Source organism: Eumetopias jubatus, unplaced genomic scaffold (assembly GCF_037043125.1).
Source record: "Eumetopias jubatus isolate StellerSeaLion01/CBP00866 unplaced genomic scaffold, mEumJub1_p1.0 scaffold_4, whole genome shotgun sequence".
NCBI classification, from domain to species: Eukaryota; Metazoa; Chordata; class Mammalia; order Carnivora; family Otariidae; genus Eumetopias; species Eumetopias jubatus.
In genome coordinates this window covers 32,837,350-32,849,843 of record NW_028274810.1, presented here as the reverse complement: position 1 = coordinate 32,849,843, position 12,494 = coordinate 32,837,350, and the positions used below count along the sequence as shown (strand labels likewise).

The following is a 12,494-nucleotide window of genomic DNA, read 5'->3' as shown; positions in this document are numbered from 1 at the left end:
AAAAAGCTTGGTTCATTACTTTGCAGTTTTCCCAGCACCAACAATCTTCTTGTACATTCTAGGTGTGAATAAATTAGTAGCTGAATAAATGATTGACCAAATTATTGAATGTCAGAAATTTCTAAAGTTTTACTCTGTATTGTCATTTAATGACACTTGTTCCAAACAAAGGATTTTAGTCTTTCCAAAAGACAGCCCCTTTGGTATGTCAAGTTGGAGTGGACACTTAGAAAAGGAGGAAAAGAAATCGCTAATTAAAATGTTTACCATGTGCTAGGCACTGTCTTATTGGCTTTATAGATACTAGCTCATTTAGTTTTTCAGCAACCTTTAATGAGCTCAATACTAGTCTTATGCCTATTTTAAGGTATATAAATGGAGACACAAAGAGGCTAACATGCTTAAAGTCACAGAGCTCTCATGTGGTGGAGCTGGGATTTTTAACTCTGGCTCTGTGGCTTCACAACCTCTCTAAACCATTATGTTTTGCTACCTTAGGGTATGGCATCCACCCAAACTTATTTCTGTTCTTAAGACCAGTGATCCAGATCTGAAAATTTTGACCTCTATCTCGAAAAGCTGTTATACCGTGTTTTAGGATGGAAAGATATATTTTATCCGTAATCCACAGTGGTGTTTGCTTTCTAAGAATGCCAGAAGTACCCATAATAGTTGTTTCCATAAGCTCTGGCATACTTGAACTTCCCCCCACTTTTTTTTTCTTTTTAACATTTTTGTTGCTTTGATTCTTTAAATGTTGCATTCATTTTTGTATGAGATGTAGTTACGTTACCAAAAATTACATGCTTGCTTAAAATGTATTCCCCATATTAGAGCTGACGGGCAAAAGTATGAATTTATTACAGAATACTACAGAATTAAGAGCCAGTCAGTTCTACCTCCTCTTATCCTAAAGTGACTGGAAAATTTGGCAGTGAACAAATGAGGAAGCTCTTGTTCTGTATTTTTTAAAAGAGCTTCTAATTGATTAACCTCCTAATTACTAGGATATAAAAGACAAGAGATCCAGCTCTTCCTTCACAATTTTTTATTGCAGTATCCTTTCTCTTTAGCACCTTATGCATGATAGTTGGGAAAAGAACTAAACTTAAAACATCAATATACTTTATAATTTTATAGCATTGGTAAAATTTTAGCAGTAACTTTTAACTGTGATAAAATGAGGTTTGGCTAAAGTTTATGTTTAATTTCTCTATTATTGCAAATAATTGAAAACTCACTGGGTATATCATGCATTTTCAAATTTGTTTTTGAGATTTGTATTTGTGTTAGTATGGGTTTTGAGGACTGGAAAGACTCCAGGAATAAATTAACTAGGTACTAGGTCCCCTTTCCTAGTGCCAAATGATAATGAAAGTATCAGAGAAATTTAAAGTAAACTTAGATACTGGAGTTGGACTCTTGACATCTGAAAAGACCATTGAATTCTTTTTATATCTACTTTAGACACATTTGTTAGCATTCTATTTTTAGTTCTGTTAGCAGAAACAAAGAACTTTAACATCTTAATGAATATGTGGGTATATCTTCGCTATTCAGGGATTTGTAGAGTGACATTTTTTAAATTCAAAATTGACTCATCAAATAGACAAAAGTGCTTTGGATTACCACTTAAAATTCTGATTGAGAATCCTTGTGAAATAGAATTTTCCTCTCATTTGCTGCTGTCTCAATCCCAGAAAGAAATTATATTATCCCACATAGTATATATTTCATTTATCTATTTGATTTATCTATTTTGAGTGAGCTAATAAACTAAGGTTTTTTTTTTTTTTAAGATTTTATTTATTTATTTGACAGAGAGAGATAGGGAGAGCAGGAACACAAGCAGGGGGAGTGGGAGAGGGAGAAGCAGGCTTCCTGCTGAGCAGGGAGCCTGACATGGAACTTGATCCCGGAACTCTGGGATCATGACTTGAGCCGAAGGCAGACGCTTAATGACTGAGCCACCCAGGCGCCTCCAAACTAAGGTTTTGATAACTGAAAAGTTTGAAATTTCCTTAGATATGAGCAATAAGATTGGCAGCTCAGCTTTAGGAAGTTGGGTTCTAAATTCATTTTCATATATTCCTCAGGTTAAAGATCCTTCTTTTTCCATTAGTACTGCTTTCTCACTGGCAGTTATTCATTAATAACTTTACAGGAAGCAAGCAGTCAAATCTAAGTCATCTCAAATTGTGAGGTAATAAGTCTTATTTCATAGCCACATTTCAACATGGTTGAGTTTATCCCTTTGTGCATCAAATTGTTATACTGAATGTAATTTCACTACTTTTTTTATTAGTATCATTATGAACAACAATTTTAATACTCTGCTACTGAAATGCCCTAAGACTGGTTGTATATAGAGCTTAAATTAAAAATGCCTAGAAATGTTTGCTTTTGAGTTTAATTTTGTTGGCAGCTGCTTCTTAGTCATTATACCTGCAGATCTCTCATTGTATTTTGCTGATTAATTTTCTCTTGCCTGAAATTCAAAGCACATCTATGTCAGATGTATTCCCACAAACTCTGTGCTGCTCTGGCTACACTTATTACCATATTTACCCATTTCCTTCTGTCTTTCCACAAGATTGAGCTTCTTGAGGAACATGTCGATTATCTAAATATTTTTCAGTATCTAGTAGGCACTCAAAATATTGACTTTCAGGCCAGATAAATGAATAATGAATAAAATAAAATGGAATGGAATTAAATTAAATTAAAAATGATGTTATATAATATAACCAAATTTGTTATTGAGGTCTGGGAAATAAAGTTGAAGAAGATTTCAATGAGAGTATATGGTGTATCATCTGGGTAATAGTTTTATTGTGTATCTTTTGTGGCTTCTTGTAGTCCTTGTTTTTTTGGTCTTTTGGTAGTTTGGTTTGTTTTCTTCACTACCTGGTTCTTGGTTGTACTTTGGATAGGTGATAAGATTTTACGGTACTGAAATTCATTTTGACTTACTCGAAGATATTTCTTCTAGTCTCCCTTTCCTGGTGATGATGAAGAGGAGGTTTTTGACAGTATTGTAAATGATGAAGTAAGGTATCCAAGGTTCTTATCTACAGAAGCCATATCAATTATGAGAAGGGTAAGAATTAATGATTTATATACTACTTAAATTTCTTACATTGAAGGACATTTCTCAGGATTTTAGAAGTTGTTTTTCACTTCATAGATGTTGCATGGTTTAGACAAACACATACCAAAAGAACATCTAAATCTTTGCAGGTTATGAGAACCTTTATCAGTGAAGTCACTGGTTTTATTTTAACTTTTATATTTTATGTTGTGTTAGCTATTAAGAAGAAATCCTGAGCGGCGCCTTGGAGCTGGTGAGAAAGATGCAGAGGATGTAAAAAAGCACCCATTTTTCCGGGTAAGTGTGAAAGTTTAAAATTTTTTGTGAAACTAGCAATTAGGTGTAGGAAACTAAACTGGTCATTTTATATTTTGTAATCCAGCTAATTGATTGGAGCGCTCTCATGGACAAAAAAGTCAAGCCGCCATTTGTACCTACCATTAGAGGACGAGAAGATGTTAGCAATTTTGATGATGAATTTACCTCAGAAGCACCTATTCTGACTCCACCTCGAGAACCAAGGATACTTTCAGAAGAGGAGCAAGAAATGTTCAGAGATTTTGACTACATTGCTGATTGGTGTTAAGTTCCTAGACACTGTGAAACCAAGCAAACTGACTCACAAGAAGACCTCTTAACAATAGCAACCCTTCATTTGCTCTCTGTGCCACCAGTAGCTTCTGAGTTTTTTGTTTAAACACATGAAGATTTCTTTAAAAGTACTATTCTAAAACCTTCTTGAAAGTGGCTTCTTAATGTATTTTCAATGTAAATCTGAGCACTGGAAACAGTTTCATGGAGTTTAAGTGGAGTGAACATCGGCCATGAAAACCTATCACAAATGAATACTTTTGGATCAGTAGTCTATTTTTTAAAAAAAGGAAAAAAAAAACCTACTCTTCCACAGTCCCTAGCTATGCCTTAAGTGGAAGGAAGATTAATCATTTCACTTCATTTTTAGCTATTATTTTACAAAAAGAACAAAAGGGCTTGGGATGCTATTACTATTTACACATAGTAATTCTGTTTGAATAAGGCAAATGCTCTTATTTTTTTTTACTGAAATTACTGTAATATCAAAAAAATGTGGTTTGTGCACATTTCTTGGCTTTTAAAAAAAACAAATTGATATCTTGTTTTATAAATTTTCTATATTTATTAGGAGAAAATTTTTATCGCCTTATCTTTACCAACCATGTAACAAGCCTCATAGCTTTCCAGCAGAGCTACTTGCCAAACAGTTTTTTGTTTATTAAACCATGCTGAAACAAACAAGAACAACTAAACATCAGCATTTACTTAAAATTTTAAGAATGAGGACTTCTTATTAGCCTGAACCAAGATACTGTATTACCTGTATGCATTCCCAAAGTCTAGACACTTGATACGTTCAATCATACCTTCTTCCAAAATCAGTGAACTAATTACTCCTTTTTTGATATTCATTGTACATTTATCAACCCAGTTCATCTTGTTCTTGTGTCTACTGTAGAAGGGAACTATATCTGTTAAAACATAGGGATTATCATTGTATACATGCTGTGAACATGTATATGTGCAAGTTGTAATGTATTCTGTGTTGTAGGTTTATTATTTAATTTCACCACTTCATCACTTTTGTACAGTGGCCAAGCAGACACCTCAAACTCCAGCATTTACTTTAAGTGCATTTGTACATTCTAGGCCACTGGATCCAGATTTTATATTGGCAGTTACTGAGGGCAAAAGCAATATATCGTAACAGAATGTATAAATATTTTTGATAAAACAGTCTATATTTTATAAAAACTATGATAACACTAAAGCTGTACCTCAAAAGTCTCAAAAATAATTTGATCAAATGCTTTTTACAACTTTCCAGAGGATCCATTTGTGGCTTTTTTAATGCTCTTATAGGAAAGTCTTTTGGCAAGCCATGACTCTTCCACTTGCCTGGAGTTTTTTGGTTTTTTTGTTGTTGTTGTTAGTTTTTGCATTCTTTTCCTCCTAGTCTATGACTTCACTGTTTTTCCTTAATTCAATAATAACATCCTTGATTCTGTGATGAGCATGTTAGGGTCATCATATCTCAGGAATAGCAAGTTGTTAACCGTACTGAATTAACCATTTAATCACAATGATCTCATGTCTTAAAAATTGTTCAAATTTAAATTCTATGAGAAACATAAAAGCACATTGATTTATAGAAAGTTTATAAATATTTCAGCCATGCTAGGGTGTGTTGACATGTTTTTGTGTACTCTGAGGACAATTAAAATTGTTCAGAGATAATTCATATTTCCTTCCAAATTATTACCCAGGATTCTTTGGGGAAAAAATCTTATAGAAACAGGGAGCAATATGTTCTAAAGTTATTTTAAAATGCCAGTTAACTTCCTTGTTAAAGGACAGTAGAGGATCTTAGCTTAATTGTCTGGTTTTAATTTACACAGTATTAACATGAAAAAAACACTAAATACTTTTGAGGTACAGTCTGCTCACCATTTCTGGTTCTCAAATATGCATAGAAAGCAATGTCTAAAATAGGCTTTTAGCATTAAAAACTGACATAGCATTTTGTAACTACACAGTGTACAGAAATTTTTTTTTAATTGAAGTCAATCACTAAAAAAAATTAGAGGGCAGGGTATATCACACAATTAAGCTGAAGAAAGCACTAATATTTTCTGTAGTTTTAAATATATATATATATATTTTAGATTTTAAAATTTTAAACTCTATAGAGTGTAAATATATTTTGCTATTACTGTATGTGTAAGTGACTGCTCAAGCACTTTGTAAGGAGATTATTAGTATATTTTAGAATGGTACACTATGCATTCAAATGAAATGTGCCTTTATGTCATTCTAAGAAAAAAGTGTTTTGCAGTCATAAGTTACCACAAATGCACAAATTAAAGTTTAAATAGATTATAATTTGTAACTTTGGTTTTAAGTATTATTTCCCTTTGGAAGCTTCCTGTTGGTCAAAATATGTATTAGCTCTACTATATTCAAGATCTCAAAGACTAACTTTGCTTAGCTTTCTTGCAAGTGCTTTTTGTCCTGGTAGGGCAAAATCTGATTCAGAGCAAATTGTCCACTTCACTGGAAGTAATGGGAAAGGTTTGCATTCTACCTCAGTAATATCAATGGCATCTTTTATTCAGTGGATATTAATAGGATGCCTTCTGTGTGCTATATACTGAGGATATAAAGATGAAAAAAAATCAAAGTCTTAATAAATGAAAAACAGTGTGCATTAAAATGCAAGCACCAGTAATATGTGTAGCATTCTCTTGTTTGAGGTTAACTTTATTTTAGGACCTGACCTTTCCAAAAACAGAATGCTAGTCATTGTATAGTCATCTTATTCAAATATTGCAAATGGAATATTTTAGGAATATAAAATGATCCATGCTATCCCTATAACACAAACTGAGGTCACAGTGGAAATTGTCATTATATGTTGACTAGGTGAAAGCTGCATTATCGATTCAAATCTTAACAGAATTTTTACAGGTATTGTTGATCTTCCCAAAGCAACTGAGGGTGAGTATGAGAAACCCAAAGGAACAAATACCAATTCATGGATCATAATCTTAATTAGAAATCTTGTTTACCTTCCAGTTATCTTTTGAAATCTAATGTATCTCTGAGATACTGGCCTTATATGTATATAAATATCTGTATTTATAAACATACATCTATAAATATATACATGTATAAATAGAGGTAAGTTTTTAAATAACTTGTAAGTGTCAGAAATCTTGCATTATTTCCACTTCTAGTATCATGACTAAGTTCCTAAGACCTCCAATAAGACACATAATTTGAGGCACTGCTGGTCTCATTAAAGGTAAGAGTGGTGTCTGGCAGTCCCTCACCCCAAAACAGACACACTTGAGCATGAATCTGGATAAGCTGGGGCTTTAGCACCTAAGAATTAAATGCTCAATCACAAAAATGAGCACTCAGAAGTTGGGTTTGGAAGCTGAGTCCACAGAGTAGGCCAGAGAAGTAGGAAGTTGGAGAAGAGGGTAAGAGCCAGAATGGCAAGGAACTAGCTTTGAAAATGAAGGCATTCAGAAGAAGTGAGTTTGCCAAGGATGGATTTACTATAGCAACACCATTAATAAGAATAACAAACCTTGCAATAGCAGTAGAACTTAACGTTTTGTGTTAAAATCCTTGAGAGGAGCTCAAGTTTCAGTTTGCAAGTCACTGTTTTTCTACCAGTAAAATCAAATGCTTTTTGAAGAAAGCTTCTCCAGAATGGGAACATAGGACTTCCACAAATTAAGATCAAGTAATACACTGCTGAAGATCACCAAACACATGAGAGACAGCAAACTAACTTGAATGAGCACTAACAAAGTAGCAAATTTAGACATCCCCTTCAAAAAATTGCAAATATATGAATTCTCAGATACAAAATATAAAATAGCTATGTATAAAATGTTTATATACCTAAAACTACCAGGATAAACACGTAAAGTGAAATTTTAAGGAAATTAACATTTTTAAATCCAATAATGAAAAATGTAATTGATCAAATTTGAAACAGTGTTGGTTAACAGCAGATGAGACAGTGAAGAGAGAACTGAAGAACTGAACAATATATCTGAAAAATTAATCCCAAATAGATAAGATAAGGAGATGGAAAATATGAAAAGAAGGTTAAGAGATAAGGAAAATGGAGTTGAGACCTGAGAAGACAGAATGGAAGAGAGACAGTATTTGCAGAGATAATGGGCTGCAAATTCACCAGAGATTAAAAAATATCCAGGAACCAGAATATTCTCTGTAAAGGATAAATATAAATAAATGTATGCATAGAACCATTGTAGTGAAACTGTAGACCACCAAGACAACCTCTTGAAACTACCTAGAGAGAAAGGACTAACTTGTCTATAAAAGAAAGACCTAAAAGCTGACTTCTCAATATTAACAGTGAAAGTAGTAGAATATTCTCTTCAGAGCATTGGAAAACAAAATGTCAGCTTGGAGTTGTGTAGAAAGTGAAATTAGTTTAAGAGCAAATGAAAATATTTTTTAAAGGAGGGTTTACTCTTGAGGGTCCTACTGTAAAGGAAGTGCTTCAAGAAGGAAAGTGATCCCAGAATGATGATCTAAGACCCGAAAAGGCTGTGAGAAAATGGTAAACACTTAGGTAAATTAAAATAAACAACTCAATTGAACAGATGACTTGTTTGTTTGCTTTAAGTCAACAAATTCCAGACAACAGTAGTAAGACAGTTGAGATAGGGAAAATCAGAGCTGAAGTATTCTGTTGTATTGTTGGGTTGTCAAGGTATTAACTTTAGTTAAATGTACATCATGAAATGTCTGGGATATTCATGAAAAGAATATAGTGCATATAAATTTCAAACCAAGAGATAAAATAGTAGAAATAAATTCACATATACCAATAATCACAATAAATGTAAATGGAACAAACTCACTAGTTAAAAGTAAGGTAATCAATTTTAAAAAGAAAACCTAGCTTGATAACATTGACAAAAAGATACATCTAAAATATAAGTATATAGAGAAGCTGAAAGTAAAAGTATGAGGAAAAATACACAGTGAAAACATACCAAGTTAAAGCTATGATAGCTCTACTTCATATCAAAACCAATTTTAGACCCATCATGAAAAAATATCACCAAGAGTAGAGTGTTTCTACATAATGATAAAATAGTCGACTCACCAAAAAGATATACTAATTCTAAGCATGTATATGTATTTAATAAAATAGTCCCTAAATGCAGACTAAAGCAGAAATTGATAGAGTTACTAAAAAATACTTAAAATATACCCATCCGGTTGGAAGGTTTCACTTGCGTTATTGGACAATAGACTTTTTAAAGAGGAAAGATAATGTTTGAACAAAACAGCTTGATCCAATGGATATTTATAGAATTCTGCATCTGGCAATTAAGAGATTCCACAGTCTTTTCAAGAATACATGGAACATTTGTAAAAACTGAGCCATAAGACAAATCATAGAAAGTTACAAAGTATAGTAATACCAATTATGTTTTCTAACTGATTAGAACAAATAGATTTTAATAGATTGGGAAAAAATGTTAAAATACCCTTTAGTGGCTCAGAGAAAGAAACAATGGTCATCATTAAAAGCAGCAAAAATGGTTCTTGCAGGGAACTTTGTAAACTAAATGCTTTTTTAGTAAAAGGAAGGTTAAAAATTTATCAGATTGCTCAGCTTAAGAAGTCAGAAAAAGAACAGAAAAACTGAAAGTAAACAGAAAAAGCAGTATAATAGAAACAAGCCAAAAGCTTATTCCTTGAAAATTCTAACAAAATACACATAGCTTGAAAATATGAAAAATGAGAGGTATAAATGCTATTATAATTAAAATATACAAGCAAAGATTTTTGTAAGTAAAAAATACTATCTATGCAAATAAATATGAAAAAATAGAGATAATCTGAAAAATATAAAAATACTAATCTAGGAAGAAGTTAAAGAGTGAATAATCTCATCACTTAAAGAAATAAAAGCAGAAATTAAAAGTCCGCACAGAGTACACTGGATCCAGATTGTTTTACAAGTGAATTCTTCCAGACTTTCAAGGAAGAAGTTCAAGCATATAGAAAGTTCTTGAGATAATGGGGAAAAGTTATAGTTCCTAACTCATTCTGTGAAGTCTCTATAAGCTAAAAAACAAAATATACAAGGAGAGTATGTTACTGGCAAATTTCACTTAAGAATACTGGTAAAACAAAATACTATCAAATCAGATTCAGTGATGTATAAAAATGACACTATAAAATGGGCTTATGCTCATAATGCAAGGTTGGCTTGATATTAGGAAATCTGCAATTGTCATATGCCATATTAACAGATTAAAGGAGAAAAAGTAATAGATTTAGAAAAAGCTAATCTTTTAATCATTTCTGCTTTTAAAGGGGGTTGGGGGATTCTTAAACTGATAAATGGTATCTATATTAAAACAACAAAACTAAAATCAATACTATCATCCCATATGAGGAAACATTGAAAGTATCCCCTTTAAAATTGGGGAATAGGACTAAAATGCCTGTCATTACTATTACTTTTCAACACTGAACTATGCTACTCTCAGAAATATAGGGATTAAAAGAAGAAAACAAAATGGTTACTTGGAGATGATGATTGTCTACCTGGAAAACTCAAGAAGACTACAATTTACTGACAATCATAGTTTACCCAAGATACTTGTTATAAGATGAAAATACAGAAGCCAGTGATGTGTATACACCATCATCAAGCAATTGGAATACATAATATTTTTAAGACAATGACTTTTACAACAGCAACAAAACTAAATTACATAGAAATAAATCTAACAAAAGATGTGCAAGACATGTAAAAAATTCTTCACTGGGAGACATTAAAGAAGACAAGTAAATATAGACAAATCCTATCTTGTGATGTCAGTTCTCAAAATGCTCTGCAGGTTCAGTGCAACTCCAGTTAGAATCCCAACAAATTTTTGTGGAACTTCATAAACTTATTCTAAAATTTATATAGAAAAGCCAAAAGTAAAGGATAGTTAAATTTCTGAAGAACAAAGAGGATAGGGGATGTGCCCCACCAGATATTAAGAGTTATAAAGGTGTAGCAATTACTGAAGTATTGGTAACATATTACAGATCGAACAGTAGAGTCAAGAACAGACTCACACATATCTGAAATTTTGATATATAAAAGAAACAACGTAAGTGGAAGGAAAAAAAATGCTTCCTGAATAGAAGTAGGAAAATTGTCCATCCATGTGGAAAGGGAAAAAGAAATTGAGTTTCTTTGTCATACCATATGTAAATATTTCAAATGAATTAAAACATAAATGTCAAAAGTAAAACTTTACATTTAGAATACATACAATGTAAATATTTCAAATGAATTAAAACAAATGTCAAAAGTAAAACTTTACAACATTAAGAATATATACAGTGTAAATATTTCAAATGAATTAAAACAAATGTTGAAATTAAAACTTGACATTAAGAATACATAGGAAAAGAGCACAAAAATGTAAGAAAAATTGGTGAATTTATCATAAAATTAGGAACTTATTTTTACCAAAAGACACCATAAAGTGAAAAGACAAGGCACAAAGTGAAAGATTATTAACATCGCACGTAACAGAGAAAAAAAATGATAGCTAATATATTAAAAATTCCTAAAGCTCAAGAAGGAAAATAATAGAAACGTTCAAAAGATATGAACAGACATTTCACATGGACAGTAAACATTACTAAACAGTAATCAGAAACTACAAGACATAATTTGCACACATTCAATTGGCAAAAATTTTAAATTCTGACAAGCGGTAGAGATGGAGTGGAACAATGAGATTCCATATATATTGCTGTAAGCAGTATAAAGAAATACAGCCACTTGGGAAAAACAATTTGGTATTATCTTGTAAAGTTGGGCATTTACATACTTTGGTATCTAGCAATTCCACCTAAGTACTATATCCTAAAGGAATTCTTTATACATATGTGCAAGAGTCATGAACAAGAATGTTAATAGCACTGTTTGTAATACCAAAAACTGGAAACAACCCAAATGCTCATTAATGGAAGAGGATGGTTTAATAAAATGTTTTATATATTTTTTTTAAAGATTTATTTATTTGACAGAGACACAGCAAGAGAGGGAACACAAGCAGGGGGAGTGGGAGAGGGAGAAGCAGGCTTCCCACTGAGCAGGGAGCCCGATGTGGGGCTTGATCCCAGGACTCTGGGATCATGACCTGAGCCGAAGGCAGACGCCCAATGACTGAGCCACCCAGGCGCCCCTGTTTTATATTTTATAATATACATGGTATATGTTTAAACCACAAAATATAGAGCAATGAAAATTAAGCAGCTATAGAGAATAATATGAAACAAACTATGAAAGAAGCTAAAAAGAAGAGGAGACTATGTGCATCATGATATTTTTAAAAGTTAAACACTAAGCCAAATCAAACATAAAGATAAAACGTGTTTTGTTTTTAAGCAAGGGAATGTCAAAAATTAAGATAGTGATTATCTGGTGGGGAGGCAGCAGAATATGGTAGTGGTGGAATACAGTGGTAGGTAGAAGTTGTTAGTATTTTAGGTCTTCATCTTGGTCAGTCTTCAATATGTTAACAAGTAATATACCCCTCAACCCCCTTGAGTCTTCACTTTTCTCCTTTTCCAGCTTAAATTACCATATCCATCATAATCACTCACAAATATCCTCAGCTCCCTGCTGCTCCTTGCTTCTTTGTACAAACCTGTTAAACCCCCCATCCAGCCTCTGTTCAATCCATCTCTGCATCCAAACAGCCATGCTAACTCGTCTCACTACCGTGAAGTGAACCAGTACTAAAGTTCTTTAGTCTGGTGGTTCTCAAACTTCAGCACATACTGGAACCAC

At 32.6% G+C, this 12,494-nt stretch overlaps 1 protein-coding gene across 1 annotated transcript in view; it reads left to right on the top strand.

The window, feature by feature from the left end:
- PKN2 (protein kinase N2) overlaps positions 1-9,441 on the top strand; it is a 141,520-nt gene extending 132,079 nt beyond the window's left edge. The window contains exons 20-22 of the mRNA XM_028102508.2: positions 2,993-3,100; positions 3,308-3,388; positions 3,474-9,441. Of these exons, the coding sequence (XP_027958309.1) occupies positions 2,993-3,100; positions 3,308-3,388; positions 3,474-3,677 (393 nt within the window). The 3' untranslated portion in view covers positions 3,678-9,441. The remainder of the gene's footprint in view (positions 1-2,992; positions 3,101-3,307; positions 3,389-3,473) is intronic.
- Positions 9,442-12,494: the final 3,053 nt, after the last annotated feature.